Source organism: Natator depressus, chromosome 1, assembly GCF_965152275.1.
Source record: "Natator depressus isolate rNatDep1 chromosome 1, rNatDep2.hap1, whole genome shotgun sequence".
In the NCBI taxonomy this organism is placed as follows: Eukaryota; Metazoa; Chordata; order Testudines; family Cheloniidae; genus Natator; species Natator depressus.
Window position 1 is genome coordinate 244,488,950 of NC_134234.1, and position 20,833 is coordinate 244,509,782.

The 20,833-nt window shown below is 43.6% G+C and overlaps 1 protein-coding gene across 6 annotated transcripts in view; it reads right to left on the reverse strand.

Annotated features, from left to right (window-relative positions):
- The window catches only part of DGKI (diacylglycerol kinase iota), a 286,887-nt gene that overhangs the window by 40,157 nt on the left and 225,897 nt on the right, over nt 1–20,833 (reverse strand). For 5 of the 6 annotated variants that reach the window (XM_074939900.1, XM_074939905.1, XM_074939893.1 and 2 more), the window contains 3 exons: nt 20,685–20,812; nt 20,127–20,252; nt 3,066–3,091 (listed from right to left, as the gene is read on the reverse strand). In XM_074939900.1, coding sequence (XP_074796001.1) covers nt 3,066–3,091; nt 20,127–20,252; nt 20,685–20,812 — 280 coding nt within the window. The remainder of the gene's footprint in view (nt 1–3,065; nt 3,092–20,126; nt 20,253–20,684; nt 20,813–20,833) is intronic. The other variant, XM_074939912.1, reaches the window with a different exon arrangement.

Consider the following 20,833-nt stretch of genomic DNA (forward strand, 5'->3'; position numbering starts at 1 on the left):
CAGAAAGCCAGTTCTGAGATACTACTAGAAAGTGACCACGGTGCTAGGGAGCGGCAGGATTATGCAAAGGGGAGAAATTGAAGTATGGCCCCCTACTTTATGTCACAATTCCAGTTAACACATTTCTGAAATTGAGCAAGCCCCACTGTGTAACTCAAAACATTATCAGGTTATTAAAAGAAACAGCATTAAAGCACTGTTGAGAGGTATATTTTCAACATGGTGAATGGGCATATAGCTGAGTGCTGACTATTAAGAAAGAGAGTCACACAGCTAAATCCTGGAATCCCACTTTAGTGAAAATATACCTCTCGATGTCTGAAATAAAATCATTAAGGCAGAGAATACAGAGTAAAGGGATTAAACTCTGTCCTTGACCCTCCCACAGTCACTGTTTAGAAAAGTGTTCTCAGAGTAGTGAGTAATCTTACCTACCATAGTGCTACAATACTCGGTCACAGTGGGTTGAATGGCAAGCTTGGCTCTAAATTTATGGCTTTCATGAAGTTACATCATCTCTGTTATTCCACTTGGGAGCCCTCCAATATTTGATACATTTAGGACTGTACAGTGAGTTAAGAGTGTGTCCAGGGCATCCAGCCTCTCCTCCAAAGAGGCAACAGAGCATAAAAATTCTGTTGTGCTTCAAGCAGGATGCTGATAAGCTGAACTTACTGCATTGCTTCGTGCTGACAAATTCAAATAGATATTCCACTTCCACCACACAGAACCTTGTAAAGACCATGGTATGATAGGCAGTGGGGATGGGGTGGCTTTAATACTCCATTTCAAAGCAGGCTTTTTTAATTTTTGGAGTGTTTAAGGATACTGATCAAAATGAAGACTTGTACCATAGGCACAGGTGAAAGGTATTTGTGGGAAGAAGGAAACAATAAAAACAGTGAAAGGAGAAAGGAATGAGTTAGGAAAGGGGAAAGTATTTAGAGATTAAAGTTTAGATGATCATAAAGAAATAGACCATACAATGTCTGTTGCTCCATTAATAGAATAAATGCAAGCAAAACCTATAAGCAAGTACAATTAATCATTGATGAGCTTATCCACTGACAAGTAGTTCAAGACCAGGTCCCAGAAATCCATATTAAAATGTGATGTTTCTCCTGAGCATTGGAGTGTAGGGGGGTGGTGTTCAAATTTTGCAAAGCTCCAATACCCCCAGCTTGAGTGGTGGGGAAGGAAAGAGAGGGCACTTTCTTTATTGGGAAATGTCATTTCAAGAAGATGAAGGAGACTTTTAACACTTATTTGTGTCTGTGTGTCAGTTTACTGGCATTTGCTGGACTTAAGAGTTCTGCCTAGAACCAAGTACAGTGCAGCTGGGTGCTATACAAGGTTTCCTCATACTGTTTTGCCAATGCACTTCAATGGTGCCCTGCAAAATTCCTTGTTAATTACAGTTGTGGGCCCCCACAACACTTAGTCAATGCCTCTCAAATCTAACCTTCCTACAACACTCTCAGTGCACTCAGCCTTGACCTGCAACACTCCTTACTAATCCAGTCCTGGGCCTTTATTGAGCAATGACTAACACTTGTCCTGCACTGTGGGAAAAGGTGTGGTTATCTTATGAAGTATACGCACTGGCAGCCAGAGAAGACTACCAAACTCACTTCATTTGTGCCCCAAGATTGTGTACAAATCTTCAGAGGTAATTCAGCAAATTATGTCAAGCTGGTAACTACTTTATCTGCCAAATATTTCAGGATAGGACAGGAGAGATTAAGTTCTGTTTGAGCATGACACTAAATGAATGGAATTACATAGTGGTTTTGTGGGTGCAGTAGCATGCATGATTTTGCATCTGAAATCGTAATGCAATGCGACACAATAAACCAACACTGTTAGAATGTCAAAAATATGGATAAAGACAGACATTCAGTAGCTCTTTTATACTTTCTAAATAGGGATACGGAAGTTCCATCTCCATATTGTTTAGTACTGGCTTAAAATAGAACTACAAACACACAGACAGCCTGATTCTTATTTATATTAAGGCCCCTTTTCATGAATCTGGCACTGGTAATTTACTCCCACTTCAAGGGCCCTTTACACTGTCAGAACTGTGAATCTGAGAATCAGTCTCTGAGACTCAGTCTCCGAACAACTAATTTAACTATTAAACATTACAGTTCTTTTTCAGGCAGCACTGGCTAGAATCCAGTAGTTGCTGCTAACTTATATTATTCCTGTAACCCCACAAGTTACCAATGAACTTAATTCCTAGCCTGTAACACCTCTTTCTGTTCCATTCCTGAGTCTCCATATGACTACTTCTTTATGCTCCTCACACCTGACCAGCATCACACCTGTGTTTTCCATTCCTAAGTTCTCACTCTTGATAGACCCCAGTTCTGACCTTCCTTCTCTTCTGTTCCTGATCTCCAATGCAGCTCTGCCAATGCACTTCATTTCTGATCTGCAACATCCCCTTTTATTCCAGTCCTGGGTTCCCATGCAACTTTATTAATGAATGCATCTTCACCTGCAACTAACCTTGGATTCTTACATGTGGAAACCATCAATTGTGCTAAAATCCATAGGTGTTCTGAGAGAACAAACATACAAGACCACCAAACTGGTTTTAGTGGTAGTCCAAACTAGCTTGAAAGCAAAAACCAAACGTACTCATTCTCTTCACCTTCTAGTGTATGCTGCCTCTCCCCTAACAGTCATAATAGTTTAGCTGATCCTCATCTAACCCATGCAAACTCTTTTGAGCATGTACATTTTCCCCCCTAGGCCGAGTCCCACTGGTGTTGAGATACATGAATCACACTGCAAACACTTTTAGTGCTTCAAGTTTAGTTGAGCAAAATTCATTTTGCAGAATTTGGAGTAAAGACCTAAACTCAGACTTGGCTTTTACTAAATTGAACTTTAACCGATATGAATTTGAAGTTACAGATGAACTAAATATGAACATCAAAGTGCTATCTTTGCAAGGTTGCTTTTCTCCATCACAGGGATTATCAAACACAGCTTCCTAACTAGTCTTCTGTTCCATTTTTTAATCCTTCATCAATATCAATAAAACAGGATCTTACCTTGATCTTCTGAAGAGACGGGTGGCCTGGAAGAAAACAACAAAGATCAGTCAATCTTTTGTATGATGAAAAGGCTGCAGACAGGGTTCGGTGTCACCCTAGAAAATGGTGCAGGCATGTTGGATATGAGGGAGCTGAGATATTCCAATCCCAGCTTCTCTCAGTAAGAATGTCTATAAGAGGGGTGACAAGAAGGGAGCTCTCAAACTATTTCAGGAGCAAGCCCTCCCAGCCAGAGCAGTTTTATGGAATAGTACCACAGTGCTGGGCTGGTTGTGAGGCGGCTCATAGCTACTTCAGCGCTTAGCAAGAGTTTCTGTAGGGTCTAACGGTGCAGGAAGCACACACCTACTGCAGTCTCGGGATCTCCAAGCAGGTGTCAGGGTTGGCAATATCTGAGGAATAATGGTCATGGTGAGAAAGTAGTTCTCCAATCCCACCAGGAGTCACTGCAGGGAATTGTGAAGGAGTGCTGGCTGTTTGGAGAGCTGCCCAGGTTGGGTTGCTAGAGGGACTAATGGAAGAGTAATGGCTGCAGAAGAACTCACAGAATGTACAGCCCCAGATTCTCCTAGCAGGGGATAGTGTAAAAGCACTAGCAGTAAGTCACAGAAGATGGGAGCATTTTAACAGGAGCAATGTATATACGTTTAGATAATAAAGAGCCCATGAAATAGATCTGCTGAAACTTTGGATACAGTTAACTATTGTATAATACAACTCAAGAGCAGGGTTCTGGGGATTGAGGGGATATACAACCACTGACTGAAAGGTTTGAAAACATTCCAAGAGTGATGAGGTATGAAGTGTGGTCAGCTAGTCAGGTCCTCAGCTGGTGTACATAAGGATAGCTTGCCTTACATTAGCAACTATCCCAGTGTACACCAGGTGAAGATCTTAACCTCCATCACCTGTGATCAAAAATAAAAAATAGCACACATAAATTAATGTAAAGTACTGTACTTCATTTTTCTCCCAACATATTAGCATGGGGAGCAGGGCTGGGGTTAGCCATGTGCACAAATTTTGGACATGCTTTGGCTATTTAAACTCAGTTTGGCAGCGTACTGTGGGTCAGACCATCACCTGAGCCATTCCCACAAGGTGACTTTAAAGTAAATGCACATTCTTGCTGCCAAGATAACACAAGAGCTAACTGCTAGCATGGTAAGGCTTCTGTTTTCTTTCTGACATAGTTTAATTTTACACTGATGCACAAACATTACAGATTAGCAAGATTAAACAAATGTCAGCATTGCAGGCAAGGTGATCAAAGCTAGAGTCAAGAAAGCATCTCATGGTATGGGGTGGGGGAACAGAAAACATAACAGGAGCAAAAGGAGTATGTGTGTGGGAGTAACAAGGAGGATAGAGGGGTTAAAAGCTTTGAATTCAGAGGAATAAAGAAATCGAGGGAGGAGTCACGATCTCCTTCTATAACAGGGGTCTGAGGATGAAGGACTATAGGGCATCAGAGTCAGATTGCCATATATGTAGGCGCAAACATTAAAGATGGAGAGGAAAGAAGGAAACTTCTCTAATGAGGTTTGTATTTTTTTTACTTTTTAAAAAGAAGAGCTTTGCAGGGAAAGAGAAGAAAGAATTACACTCAATTAGAGAAAATAAAGGAAAAAATCAGATTGCCTAATGAAGATTACGACCATGCCAATATCCAGTGTATCTGTATGGATCAGAATTAATCAACCTGCTGCGACTCTTAAACTCTCTGACTGCTGCTGAAACATCCTAGCTATGTCCTCTGCAGCCAAACAGGCCAGGTATATCCTGCCATTCCAATAATTTCCATGCAACATGGCAAGACTGTAGGTAACCCAGAGAATAGCATCCAAAATATTAAACATTTGAACGGCCCCCCGGCATTAAGCAGTAATTGTCCCTTTCACAGTGTATTCCCTTCTTCCCACATGTCCCCAGTAAGGAATAAAATTCTGCAAACATCGAAGGCTAAGTGATGTAGGATTGCAGATACCAACAGGTGCAATTCCACTCTCCTTTTAGAAAGATACAACCAAGCAAATATTTACAGATAGGACCCTCTCCAGAATTCTCAGCTGTTTTATCTTGACACCTCACCTGCCGAAGTGGTTTCACCCAAACTGAGCCATTTATTCTTTTTGTTTGTTTCTTAGTCACACAAGTTTATCACTTTCCTTATGCAGAGCAACAGTACAAAACAGGACACACTATCCCATAATTCAGTTAGATTACACCTGGGAAGACATATGCTATTATCTCTAAAGCACCCACAAGTTAAAAAATACAGAAAGCAAGAGAGAATGCACATACACACATACACAGCAGGAGACCACTTTAGCAAGCACAAGACTTGTATTTATCATTTTTAAAAATAATGGTGATGTGAGTGCAGCTCTGAAAAGCGCTTGGAGATCTATGGATGAAAAGCAATATATGACAGACATTATTATTATTGTTTTCACTTGATGGGCTGCAAAAAGGTTGTTTTTTTTGTAGGTGAAGTTGTTTGTTTTTTGTAACGAGTGTGAGGAGTTTGGTCTCTTTTAGCATTGTTTCGTTCCTTGCAGTCTATATAGCGTAAGGCTGGGATTTTCAACATTGGTCCTAACTTTGCTCCCACTAAAACCAGTGGTGTTTTACCAGTGACTTTACTGGGAGCTGAGTTAGGCCAATACCGATCACTTTGGAAAATCCATCCTAAATTGTCAAATACTTAGTCATTCTCTGCCAGATCTTCTGGTCCAACCACACTATGCTCATCACAGGACTGGAGAAAGGTGGGAAACAAAAGTGGCCTTAAGCCTAATGGCTGCTTTAAGTTATGCCCAGTTGCCCCAGAGCTAAGAGGGGCTGGGGATCAGCCGGATGCAGCCATTTTCTGGCCACACCCCCTGCACTGCAGACTGGGTAGGGCTGTGACATATAAAATGCGATGGTACTTTGCCGCCGAAGGATTCCTCCATGTAGGAGGAATTCTCAGCTGGCTGGATCCACTGGCTATACAGCTGCTTAGCACCAGCTGACTGATGCAGTGCAGCTGCAGCATGAGCCAGAGTCTATTAAAATAAACAAAATAAGGAGAGCTAAAGAATCAAGCTGCAACTCGTAGAGCCTGGTTGCATTAAAAGGAAAGGAGAGAAGACAGAAGAGTGTCCCTGATGCAAAGAAGTTAGTTGCCCTACAGCCAGTGACGCTGAGCAAAAGCCTAGGTGTATACAGCTTGCATGAAACAAGATCTTCATGAATTTATTCTTCTGAGCAAGGATAGCTCTACAATACAGGGCAGAGAAGGCAGCTGTCCAGGACAGCAAAACAGAAGAGCAGCAAAATATTTAGTGAATATTTGCTCTGTAACAGAGTTGTTGGTGAGGAGGAGATCTCTCTTCTGGTATGCCTAGGAAAACAAAGACCAGATTGTGCGTGTCTTGACAGGCAAAGCAGGCTTTGCTTCATCCTCCTCTAACAGAACCGTGACCCACAGATCTTGATATTTCCACTGCTCCCTACTTCCCCTCTGTAGTACCAACGAAGTGAGCCTTGGTCCTACATTTCTGTCATTGCCTGGCTACCCAAAAGCTGAAAAAGCTGGTGAATTCTGGGAAATTCAACAGAGAATTTGGCCCTTGATTTCCAGCTGGATAGGGATGTAACTGCAGCTTTTCTGAAGGATACAGATCGGGATAAAATGTCAAAGTGCAGCCCCAGAGGGATACCGTGTCGTAACACCACCATTTTAATGCAATATACATATACCAAAAACAATAGGAAGACAATGCCTATAGATGCTTATTTCCAGGATAGCAATAACTAGTGATGCCAACTGTAAGGTAAAGTGCCACCGCCTTGAGAGAGATGCCACTTGGAGAGTCTATTTCCCTAACACCTCTCCCACGCCCTGGCTTGCCACATCCGTGTTTGTGCAGAGCAATGCTTTGATGTGTTAATTATGGAGGGGACAAAGATGGCTATGCCAGGGATGTGGGAAGAAGAGTGGTGGTGCTATCATGTAGCCTCCTTTTCTTTCCACATATTGCTTTCTCCTTTTAATGGGTCTCTGACAGTTGAGTTCCCCTCTGTACTGCACAGTGCACAGCATGCCCCCGAATGGGTAATTGCACTTGCAATCACCAATATACAAGGGGAAACTGTGAGTTGACTGCACAATTATCCCTTTTGTAAGCACAAGTGCACATTTTGCATGTATATATATTTAAATGTACCCCGTACGATCACTATCACAGCAAGCTAGACAGAGATTTAGCAGTGCATTAAAAAGACCTGAATAATAATCATTAAAAAAAAAACGGTTAGTCATCATAATAGACACCTCCAGGAAATTAAACAGCCTGTGCCATGAGAAGCATGGTGTTCACCTGCCCACAACATAGCATCAGGGCCCAGGGATTAAGGGTATGATCCAAAGCTCATTGGAGTCTCTCCACTGGGCTTTGGATCAGGCCCTCTCACAGGGTTAATCTCCAGTATGGCCAGGGCACCTTCAACGTCATGTAAACATTCCACAATCAGCCAAGCACTTACAGCTGCTATTTCCAAACGCTCTTTTCAATCTGCGGTCGTGAGGTTTATTCAGCATTGGAGGGGTAGGGAAGGGAACATTTATTTGTAAGAAGGGAAAATGGGGAGTGTTGTGATGTAGAGCTCTGCCTACAGGGGCTTGAGAACCTAGAGAAACCCAGCCAGCCTCCGACAGGTAAATTCTAACAAAATTTCAGTAAACAGGTACCTTTTTCTTGAAGACTAAAGCCCCTAGAGAAACAAACACCAAGCTGATGAAAAACAGCTATTTTTATTAATAAACCTGCAACTGAAATCATTTTGCACCAGGGCTACTTAAAACAAACCGCTTACAATTTAAAGGCCAAATAGCAATCTGTGTGCAGCACTTACATTGTTTTCCTATGACCTCCCCCGCACACACACTTTTCTCTATTTAAATGATGTAATGCTGTAAACTTACTAACTCACTCTATTTTTTCCAGTAACTAAAGGTAGTGGGCTGGGGGGGGGAGGGGAGGGAAGGGATGCTTTAGACTAAAGCTGTTCCCTCTCATTTTATGTTTTTGTATATATCTTTAGAACTGTAAATCTCCTTCCTGATTTAAACTAATTCACTCAGACCTCAGTTTAATCAAAGAGAAGGTTTAACATATTAAACGTTATTCAATGTGCGAGCTCCCCCACACCCTGGCACCTGCACCTGTCACTGATACAGTCTGGGACTGGAGTAGCTGTGAGCTCCCATAGCTAGCATTTTACCAGTGTGCTATACCGCACCTCCTGATGGGAGACAGTCAGGCTGGAGAAGCTGCTCAATCTTCCATTCCATGCAGCACCTCCTACTGGGAAAGGCGGAACTGAACTAGACGTATTGGTCAGACTGTCACCAAAATTATTCCTGCAATAGCAACTGGTGGGAAATAGTGGAACCAAATAATTGTGAGTTTCTCCACATGCAGCACTTTTGACCTACATCTACTCTCTGCGGTGCCTTCTGCTGTGAGAAGCTAGGAATCTGCTGGAGCACTTCCACCTGCACTTTCTCAGAAGCCAACCAGTCTGTCAGTCTGTCTTTCCTTCCTTCCTTTAATCTATTTCTCTAAGATAATGGCAATACAGCTTAAAGCAGTAAATAAAGAAAACTCCTGATCAACAAAGCTCCATGCATCAAACAAAATCCCATTCAAATGAAGAACTGTACAATTATTTGCCAATTTGCAGACATTCATCCAGGGATTTCCAGATCGTCTGGACAAACAATACAGATAGCTCAATGCTTCTTATTAAATGTAGTGATCTAATTTTGGGGGGCATTTTCCTTCCCTCCTTTCACTTCTGTCTCCATCCGCACACGCAGACATTGAATTGAACTGTTTGCAGGCAACCTAACTTTCAAGAGCCCAGTCCAATGCTGCTTAGTGGAAATGTCTCATGAAAATAAGTGCAGCTCCAGAGTATTTCTCTCTGTTTCTCCAGAGCATTTGTGCCCTTCATATTGTTTCGTCTCTTTTCCACTGCTATCTCACTTTTTTACTCTTGCAATTTGTTTTATTTCTCTCCCCACTATAATGATTTTGCAAGCTGAACAGGATGGAGGGAAGGGTGCGGAACAAACTGGCGATACTTGAAGTTTTACTGCCACCTAGGGGAGTAGGGGCATTTCCATTCAATGGTAATCAAACAGGGAAAGGCCAGGAGAAAGATGCAAGGATAGAAAGCAACAGTTAACAATGCTTTAACAGAAACAGGCTGAAACAGCTCCATAAGCTACCTTCTGAAAAAGAGGGGAATACTCTCCAAAGCACATATTTTCCCCTGAGACCAGGAGGGGAAGATTCCTCTGAGTACCTTGTACACCTACACTTCCTTCAGTTTTATGCTGTTGGCTGAGGAAGACTCTGATGCCGCTCCTTTTGAAAGGAAGGATCTCCCCAAATGACTAGCAGGATCAATACAGAGCTATGTGAGGTTCTTCCCTTCACCCTATTCACCCTGCTGCTCAAGTCCTAATCAAGACGTGTTCTAAAAGAGGGAAGGTGAAACATCTGTTCAGTCTGGGTCTGATCCAAAGCCCCATTGAAAGCAATGGAAGGATACCCATTGACTTCAATGGGCGTTAAAATTCTCACTGATCTGACCGATGAGTCATTGACAGTGGTGGGAGACAAGGGGCAGGGAGAAAAAAGGCAGCTGATAGGGAGGTAACTCTAGTCGGAGAATATGGTTCAGTCCTATATGCAGGCGGAATGACATACTAGCAGGAATATAAGGCCGAAGAGTTCTGCTACCCATTCAAAACCACGAGGAGGGGGGCAAGGAAGAGGTGAAGGGTATGTAGGTTACTCAGCTTGCTCTGGGAAGCTGAGAAAAGGCAGCAATCAATCTGGTGGTAAATTCATTGGATTCTCTTGCATGACTAAGGGTGTTGTGTGAATGACCTTTTCCAGAGCCTGCGCTAGGCATAAGCAGACTAAACAATTGCTTAGGGCCCTGAGCAGCAAAAAGGGGCCTCCTATTAATTATTAGTATGTGTTGGGGGCAGGGGAGGGATATTCCTGCTTAGGGCCCCCCATGGGCGAGCACCACCTCTGCCCAGATAACCTTTTGTCATCACCATAAGCTTTTGATTTGGCCCAAAAAGGAATTGTTTAGTAACTGCAAAGCCATCAAGAAGGTCTGAAAGCTGCTTTGGAACAGAATTAATGTGCTGCAAACTTAGATAAAAACAAATTACCCCCACCACTCCATACACAACAGCAGCAGTAGGCAAGAGCTGGATTCACCTAATTACAAACCTGACCCTCAGGCTAGATTCAGCTAATGTTCACAATCCTCTTGATGAACCTAGGCTGTGTTCTGAGTGAACCTAGGCCAGTTTGGGGGTTATAAAGAACCTGCAAACTATGCTAAACTGTTTTTTTTTTTAATCCCAAAACAAACATAGGAGTTTCACTTAGTGTTTTGGGGATTGTTAATACTTGAAACTCAAAGGGAAACTCAGGGGACAAGATTTTCAAAAACAGGTGCCTAACGCTGGGTTCTTAAATCCACATTTTGGTACCTAAATAAGTTGCTAGACCCCAGCACCGCCAAATAGCTGTAGGCACACGTTTTAATAAATGTTGGCCAAGGCACATGTCAAATCCACCTTGAAAAAGAAATGAAGGGTCATCTAAACCCCAAGCAAAGTAAAACTGCTGAATTTTGCACAATGCTGCTGTGGACTAAGTAATGGAGAATGAACCATGTGATGCTTAGAGGTTTGGGTGAGTCCTTTAAAGGGCACAGCACAGAATTCACTGTACAGGAGGCTGGGGTTAAGGAGGCAGCAGTAATCCCGTAAAGTTAAATTCCCAAAGGTCATTTTCTCTTAGGGTACCAAATAGAAAGATGTTGCACTAAAGCTGATATTCCCATTTGTTCCCCTGCCTTCCCTGCTATAGAGTTATATTATTCTCTGTCACAGACACATCTCCTTCATTCCACCAGAAAGAGCTTGAAAGAAAAAAAGGATGAGGAGAGAGAGAGAGAGAGAGAGAGAGAGCAAGGTAAGTCATCTATTCTACAATTAGGACAATTAGCCAGAGATAGAGAGGAGGATTTGTGGCTGCTCTGGCAAGCAATGTGGAGAAAACAGATGCACCCTGCTATCTCTTCTCTGTCAACACAGATTTCATCTTTTAAACTCATTCCAACAAAAACTTACATTCCACTTAGAAAACTCATTTTCTCTCCCTTATCTGCTGACAATATTTGGAGGGGATTTTAAAACCAAATTGCAACAGGCTGTCTCTGCACCAGGGCAGTGGAGTCCTTAGCCAATCATGCATTTGTTCTGTTCCCTGGAAATCAGCTCCAAGGAGAGGTTGGAGGCTGGGTTGTTTGCATTTCCCTTCAGAGAGTGAGATGCCAGTCAGCCATGAGATCTCTCTAAAGAAGTCAATTTGTAGTCTCATGTTGTGTGGGTGTGCTTTGCGTTTCACTATCTGCCAAAACAATTTGTTAGCAGGGCAAGTTTCCTCAACTGCTCATCATATGCTGAGATTTTACAAAATCATTAAGAGCCTTCATTTCCAGGATCAGGAAGAGGGAGAAGAAGAAACTAAAATCCATGCCAAATCTGTTCTGGGAGGATCCACTCTGTCTAAATTATTCACGTAGAAGAGGGGTGAAACGAGCCGGTACAGGCCAGTACGGCATACCGGTCAGAAGCCGGTACCAGCCCGTACACAGCCCATGTTAAAGCGTTGCCACAGCAGCACTGTAACGTCACGGCCCCTTTTGCCTCCCCCATCAGTGGCCCTGCCAGTACGGCAGCGCTGCCAACCGGGGGAGGGAGGGAAGGGGCAACAATGTTAAAGCGCTGCCGTGGCAAAGAACCCTCCTTAAATGTCCTTTAATGTCACTGCCCCTTCCCTGTCAGCAGCCCCGCCGGTAGAGACCCTACTGGCAGGGCCACCGATGGGGAGGCAAAAGGGGCAACGACGTTAAAGCGCTGCCACGGCACTTTAACATCATTGCCCCTTTTGCCCCTCCCCAGCCACCGATGGGGGGCGGCAAAAGGGGCAGCTGCCCCAGGGCCAGTGATTTAAAAGGGCCTGGGGCTCCCGGCCGCCACCACTGCCACCGTGGCAGCTGCCAGAGCCCTGGGCCCTTTTAAATCACAACCGGAGCCCTGGGCGGCGGGGTCCGGGCAGCGCAGATGGGCAGGCTGGGGAAGGCTGACCCACCCAACCCCACCCCTTCCAACTGAGGCCCCGGCCTTTATGGGAGCCGGAGCCAGCCCCCAGACTGGTAAGAATTTAATATTACTTTCACCCCTGCTTAGAAGTAGGGATGGTGGGAAATACTATATTTAACAGTATACAGAATACACTGTATTTCCATCATATACTGAAGGGCCAGAAACACAGATAGTCTTGTCAGATCCAGCAGCTTTCATTACAACCCCTTAGCACCTCAGTCCCTAAACAGCAGGAGGCAGAAGACCTACTTCCAGAGGAAAAAAACAAACATAACTTGTCTTGCAATCTTTTATGCAAATAGGTTTGTGTCTATGCAAACGAAAAAGACACTTTCATTTCCTTTTTAACCACATTTATTAACAGCAGAAGAGGTGGCACAAGACTGATTTAAAGTTCAGTTATTGCTGGAAAAAGTCTGTCAAAATGATGATGTGGGACTCCATATATATTGGGTCTCAATTACTTTCATGGAAATTTTACTCTGTTAAGTCAAAAAATGATTTCTCTAAATGCCAGTCCTGATTAGATAAGTCAAGACCCTGACACTGTACTGACAGGTGGTGCCAAAGGCTCACCCATTTCTTGAGAACAAGTGATTAACTTGAGTGCTTTCTGCAGCATCTGTGATCTTTCTGCTCATTTCACAGACTCAGTCACTCACTAGGGACAAAGGGCCAGTAAAAGCTCCTAAAAGTTTATACTGGCTGATGCCTCAGAACCTCTGCTGGGAAGAGCTCTCTTGTATCCAATAAGATATACCATGATGTACATCACTGGTGGTTGTTGCCAGTCTGTGTTGCGAGATGAATTTGTGCCGTGGCATTTTCTGTTTTCTTAGTTCTATGTCGCCAGAAGACAACACCATGATCTTCATGCAACCAGTGCTCACTACAAGACAGCAGGAGAATGGCTGAGCTAACTCTGAGCCTTTCAGAATCCTGAGTTCTGACTGGTTATTCCTGTCATGTCTTCCTCCCAGAAATGGGGGCTGAATGGGAGCAGACAGGGAATTACAGCTCCCGGATGCCCAAACAGCCAAAGATCTGTTTGTTTCAAGTTAGTCCTCATGGGGGGTTTCCTTGCTGACAGAGCCAAACTACCAAGTTTGAGATCTGAACTGATTTCATGAAAATCAAAAACAATTTTAAAATAAAAGGGATATGGTCAGAGCCAGTCCTAGGCAAAGATGTGGTTTGGTGCCCTTCCTTCCCACTCGGTTCCCAATCTGTGCAGCTTTTCCTTTCAAAATGGTGTTCCTTTTTCTGCTCAGTTGTCCACATGAGGTGCCTTTACTTCTCAGCCATGCCCTGGATTGCGTTTTATTCACGATGGTGGTGATTAAAGGAGATCTTGAATCATATGGTGTGAAGGAATTTGATGTGGCTCTGAGGGGCACAAGAATAAGCCAAAACAGGGACACCACTCTGGAGAAGCTGAAGAGGGACTAGTTGTGCAGAAATGCCAAAGTTGGAGAGGACTGGTTCAAAACTGGCCTGCAAGTAACTGACCAAAGCAGTCCAGACACATTTGTTATCATGCCTCTTTTGAGGTAGAATTCTGGATCGGCCCGTTTATCATGTGCCTTCCCCACTGACCTTGGGGTAAGCTTTGTAAATAGTAGCAGAAGCAACAGGCATTTTTTCCAGGAAAATTTTACAATAATTGGACACTGAAATCAGCATACCAGAGTATCAGACACAGATAGCTGCAGCAGCTGCCATTAAGAAACTCCTGAAATCCTATGGGCTGCAGCATCCTGAAAAGCAGCACAAAAAGCTGAGAGGGAGTCCAGAAACCATACTTCTTTCTGCAGTCAAAGTGCAAAGAGACCAAGTTTCCCTGAGGAGTGGCCCCTTTTATCCAGAGACATCTACCTCCAGTACTGCAGTATGAAGATTGTTCTTATACACAGTTTACTGTACTAAGAAAAAAAACATTATATATATATATATATATATTGCTTTACTGAAATCAGTACAGAAGAAAACATCAGAAAGATTCTGGCAACTTCTATCAAGGCTTTGATTTTGCAAACATAGGGATCACAATGGAAGAAGAGATTATTTTATACCATTGTATTTAGCCAAATATTCAAAAATTCTTGTAAAGCCTTGCTATTATTTCTCAGTCTATAAGCCTTCTTTGAAGGCATACAGTGAAACTTCTGAAATTCCATTCATATAGTGCTGGGACTGTCTCTGATTTCCATTGTTTCATGGTACATAGAACTATTCAAGAAAAATAAGGCCAGGCAGAATTCCTGCTTCCGAGTAGAAAACCAGCTGTGTTTGGATGCAGTGGAGAATACACCAATACACCTTTTAATCTCTCTCCCTTCCCTTCCTTGGTCATCTTGGGAAAGATGCTAAAATGTAGGCCTTCCTCATATGCCACATTAGGGTAATGAGAGTGGTCCCTAATAAGCTATCTTGTTAAGAGTGGAGGGCAATGCAAGAGAAAGAAAGAGAAGACCAACAGATGGAAAAAGAGGATGAAGTAGAAGGGAGACGCAGAGAGAGAAAGAGGGAGGGAGGGAGAAATTCCATTTCATCATGCTATTGTTTTTAAATTACATTTTACATGAGAAAGTATATGTGGGTGCGTGGGTGACATGTTGAATTTGTGTGTGTCACCCTCTAAATGTGATTGGGTTGAAAGCCATGACTACACTCACAAATACATGTCTATGATCTTAAACAGGCCTGGAAAATCGGTTTCTAGGGGTGAGTAAACTGCTTCGATAAAATAAGAATATCCCACTCAATCCTTAAATCGGCACCCAGAGTTTAAACAGAATCTGAACCAAACAAACCTTTTAGTGTGTGGTGCTGAAATACTACCAGACAGACTATTTGGCGGTATTTGGGAATGAGTTTTATGATGTTTCATGCTCAGTTTTTCAAAAGTAAGAAGCATAGTGAAACATCTGAAGTTTTAAATGTTTATCCAAAGCAAACCTCCGGACCTCCTCAGGTGCACTCATCACTAGCAGCTTGCACCACACATTTTCAAACTGCACATGGCCTCTTCACATTTTCATAATCCTGTCACTGCACGAACATTTCTCTCTCTTTTCACATTCAAACTCACTTGCCTGATGCTCCTCTCACCTTGTGCTACACACAATTTTCTTTTAAAAAACCCTTGTAACATTTGTACTGCCACTCTGATTTCCTCAGCAGTGAGCCAATTCCTTTGGTTGTCATAAAGCACTTGACCTCCAGCCTCCTTTTTCTCCCCACTCGGGCACTCAATTATTATTGCCTCATAAAGCAGTGGCTGTGTGATATTACTGGCTAATTAATGTCCACTTATTGTGAAGTGTTGCTGCCATCTTCAAGCCCCGTAGGCATTTTTCTTCTTCTGTACAACTTAACCAGATGGTGTGCTGGCCAACCTTCTCCCACCCTTCACGAGCCATGTACTTTACTCAAATATCACATCTAACAGCTCTGGACACACAATGCCATTACAGCTGGGTAGATGTTAGACAAGTTGCTATTAATTACCCTTTCCAGGGGACTGAAGATGAAGGAGTTTGGCTTAGAGGTTCTTTCATTCAGCGTATCGCCAACCTCTATCAAGTACTGGTTACAGTTCACATCTTCCCTTTTCAACACTCTTTTTTTCCTCACCTGCAGCAGCTAATATGGCAGGGGTGGCCCAACTATGGCTCTGCTCTTTTATAGTTAAAGTGCAGCTCGCGGAGCCCCACACACCCCTTCCCCATTCTCCACTTATCAGACTGGGGCAGGGGGAGCTCAGGGCTTCTGCCCTGCAATGGGGAGGGGGATGTCTCAGAGCTTCAGCCCTGTGGGAGGCGCCTGCCGGGGCTTGGGGCTTCAGCAGGAGTGGGGAAGAAGCCCCGAGCCCTGGCAGGTGCGCTTGGCTCTAGAACTTATGAAAATTACTGTATGCGGCTCAGAGGGTCAGTGGGTTTGGCCACCCCTGGAATAGGATAACCATCCTGTGGCCTGAAGGTTTAAGCGAATAGACATGAATGTTCCCTGATGACAGACCAGCAGACAATGCTCTAATGATTTCAGTAAATATTTTGAATTCCTCACATTGCTATGCTGCCAGAGAACAAGCACATCACCTCTGCATTCCACAGATGGTCTTCATGGACCTACCGAGAGACACATTTCAAGAGAGCATGCCTAAATCCAGCTCTTACTAATGAGAACTGGCAGCTCAAAGGTGGTTTTGGAGTTAGGAGGTGGGGATAAAGTAACATCCTTGTCTGGTGCATAGTCTTTCACATCCTATCGTATGTCCAGCCAAGGACTGCTAAGAAGCATTTGATCAGATGACAAGCAATTACTTCAATGAGACAGCTTATGTGCTTAAAGTTAAGCACCTAATTATGTGCTTTGCCAGACTGAGGCCAGTGTTCAGCACATTGCAGGATCAAGCTCGTCCCTCCCCCACTCCCCCCATGGGCAGAGCATTTCTCCAGCCCAACCCTCTCAACAGAACATAGAGTTTATTCATTCAGAAAACCTTTTTTTCAAATGTAACTACAGGAAGAATTTTAGCAAGCCAGAACACAACTACCCAAAGAGGAAAATTTACAGAATACAGGGGATACCTCGTGTCTTGCATGAAGTTCCATCAGATCTTTTAATAGCTACAAGTGATCAGAGGCCATGTTTTACCTCTCATCAGCAGTACCGTACAACACCTCCAGCTATACAGCACAATATCCCTTAGCACCATACTAGGGCATTGGACCAGCATTCGCTCTGGAGGAGGAAAAAGTGCCTTCAGCTGATTCACCAGTGCCATTTTCTGCAGTACTCTGGGTTTTCCTTGGAGGTCTCTTTTTCAAGTACTGACCTGGACAGACTCATCTTAGATCATGAGAGCAGACCACATCCAGAAGGAGTACGGCTGACGGCTGTTTGGAGTGTCCATGGAATAAATATATACCACCCTTTAAAATGCTGTCAGCCTTTTTGAAAATGCAGGGACAGTTGAAAAGACAAAGTATGTAAACAAAGAGATGCCTTGAGCCTCTCCAATCTGAGTGAAAAGATCTATAGAGAGAGAATCTGAAAATAATTACAGTGCTTGGCACTGATCCTACTCTTAAGCCCTTGGAGGGGAAAGAGATTTGATTTTAATGGTTCCTAGGCAGGGGTCTTTGTTAGAAAAAATTAATTACCCCCTTGTTTTTAATTAAGTGCGCTTCACGTGAGCTTATTTTCAGATGGCATCTGATTAATGATATTTCAAGGTTTTCCCCTACTCCCTTTCTCCCTACCCCTTGATATGGAAGAGTTGTTTGTGGCCAGTGCTGAGGAGTAGAAAGGACTGATTGCTAAAACATTAGCACAGTAACCGGGAGTCAGGCTCATTTTACAGCTGGTGAACATAGGCCCAGAGAGTTTAAGACCAAAATTGTCAAAAGTGCCCGCTAATTTGGAGGTCCTGCAGACAACAGTTGCCCTTCACTACAGAATCCTGATTTCTTGCTAGAGCAGCTGCATCCTGTACACTGAATAAAGCAGGGGAAAATTGTACGTGACCATGTAATGTAATTCCAGGTTCTAGAGAGAGGGTTCTCTAGTGGTTATGAAACCTTCTGACCCTGTAACCCGAGCCTATCTCCGTCCCACTCTGCTCCTATGCACCCACCCAGGCTCCTTCTTCCTTCCCCCTTCTGTTCCTATCCAGCCCACACACTGGCTCCTTCCCCACCCATTCTGCTCCTATCCATCACCTCCATCCCCTTTTGTTCCTGCTCCCTCCCTCTCTGTGCCAATATACGCTCCCACCCACTACCAGCTCCTAACCCCTGTCTCCTCTGGTCCACCCCCTTCCAGTTCCTGAAACCTGATCCCTCTGCTTCCACCATTTCTCACTCATCTGCTGTCTAGTGTGGATGTTTCCTTCTCTTCCTCACTGCCTGGATGTAAGCAGCAGAAGCATTCAGAGCACAGGACAATCTCCCGGCTCTAAGTTCTTTATGCGTGGTACTGCAGTGCCACTACTCCCGCCAGGAATAGCAATCACAGGAAAAGTCATGCATTGAATCATGCTCAGTATGGCCAGAATCTTCGGATAATTCAGCTGCTAGACTCTAACAAGTCTCTACTGAGCATGTATGAAAATTTTCCAGAGGTTTATAAGGTGGCCGAATTTGAGTGAATTTTCATGGAAATGGCAAAAGGCACATCTCTGGAACCAGGATGACCAAATTTCAAGTCCCTGATCCAAAGCTAGAGTGTCTCAATGAAACAGTTGTAAGATTTTTTTGTAAAAACAGGCAAAACAAAGTACTTTCCCCTAATATTCCCCAGTCTCGGAAACAGCTGAACTGTTTTAGCTGGAACTTTAAAAAAAAAAAAAAATCTGAGGCAAACTCCTGTTATGGAAAATTCCAGCCCAAACAGTTAAACTTTGACAATGTTCTAAGCCACTGAACACAGGGTCCTATAAGTATCAGGTAACCTTAACGATAGGCGGCACGACCAGCTGTACCTGCAATAAATGAATCTCTCTAATAAACACCATTGTTGTATCTATGCAAATGTTTCTTTACACATCACTTTAAACAAAATCTGTCCTCACAGCTGTCAGAACATTTTTCACACCTAATTACCTTTATTCCACTTGGCCAGGGATTACATTACATCATTCTAATTTCTTTCTGCTTCACATGCCCCAAGTTTAAGGCCCTACATTCTGGCCTGGGGAAAACTGCAGACTCTCCCAAGCTGTTTAGCTTTCCCCCTGCAATATTCACAGTCCCTATCATTCTGGGGAGCACAAGATCAAGGCCAAGAACTGAACCAAAATCTTCCCCATGACAAGGCAGAGTCTGTGTGATCTGTATATGTAATTGCTCTTTCCTCAGGCAGACCTGGCCTTTCTTCCCCTCTCCTCACCCTTCCCCCCAAATTGCGGGTAACTGGAAATGTAAAGGAGAATTGATGTAAACCAATCTAAATCAGTTGCTATAGTAAAAAGCTGAGATTTTCAGAACCAACAAGGGAATTCTGCAACCCTCCTCCCATTTTAGTTTCAATGGGAGTTGTGTGTCTAAATCCCTTCATTAGTGTTTGAAAATTTCAACCAACAGGAACAAGCAGTTGGGCTCCACTTCTGCAAAAATTGGAGAGGGTGGGGAAAATGAAAGATACATGCACACGCAAATACACACCTTTTATGTAATATGAGTCAATTAAGTCTGGGGTCTAGCCAAAGAATCATCTCACTGACCCTCCCCAAAGCCTTAAACTGGCCCTGAACATCATGGTGTGATCATGGTGGATAGGAATCTGTTACATTGTGGAAGTGGGACAGCAAAATTTTGTCTAACAGGGCTGCCCCAAAATGCTAACCTTGGCTCTGAACCCTTGGAAGCTGTGGCCTATATTTTCAAAATAACTAGTGATTTGGGGTGCCTTCATTTTGGGGTGATCAACGTGACACACCTTGAAGGAGGCTTTTTGCAGAGGTCGAGCATTCAGCTTGTTCTGAAAACCAGGACCTTTAAGGTGCCTCCTGTTTTGCAGCCAAAATTTGACATATCCAAAATCACTACTCACTTTTGGAAATCTGGACCAATGTTTTTAAGACTACGGGAGACTGAAAGCTGGAGAAAGAAAGGAAAGGAAAAGCAACTGACAGAGAAAGAGGATGAAGCAGAAGGGAGAAGTGGGGGGAAAAAAGAAAGAAAGACTCCATTTCATTCTGTCACTATAACCCACTACATTTTAAAAGACCAACTAAAAGTTGTCAGTCGTGATGGTGATGGTGCAGCATCAAGCAGAGAAATGCAGAGGGCTCTTACTGCAGCATGTGTGTCTGGCTGGCGTCCTTTTGTTTGTCAGGTACCTCGTAGTGCGGGGAAATCTTGCCAAGGCCACTGTCGCTCAGCATCCGCTTTCGGACTGCAGGGTTCCACCGATCCGATATTCTAAAACACAAGGAAGGAAGAGAAAGAGATGAATTCCTCAGAGGCTGCTTTTCACTCTCCAGTTTGAAGCTCCCTTATACGCATTCATTTGCAGTACTTTTCTAGCTGGATTAGCCCTACATAGCTCATTGGGAGGAGTGAGTGTGGGATTTAATTCAAGCATATATTGATCAGCCAAGAGGACAAGGGGAAATGGAGACACTTCATTGTAACTCCCAGGTTCACAGGTCAATTTAAGACCCCATGTACCAGTATCTGAACCTCAGCCACATAGAGAAAGAGTTTGTAATTTGATCAATGGATCTGTTCACCCAACTCCTTACTTTAATATCTGCCTTTTCCTCTTCCTACTGTCGGAGCGCAGGAAGGGAAGTGCCCACACCTAGAAAAGCTGCAAAGGCCAGAGCCCAGCCTGGGAAAGGAAGTGCTTACCCAGAGGCCTGCTCCACTACCAGATCAGGCATTCCTGGCGGCGTCCCCACCGGCTGTGATATCACCAGCTCTGGGTCCAGGATAAAAATCTCGTCCTGCGAAATTTCCGTCACAAAGTGCAAATGTTCCTTTTAGAATGAGACAGAGAG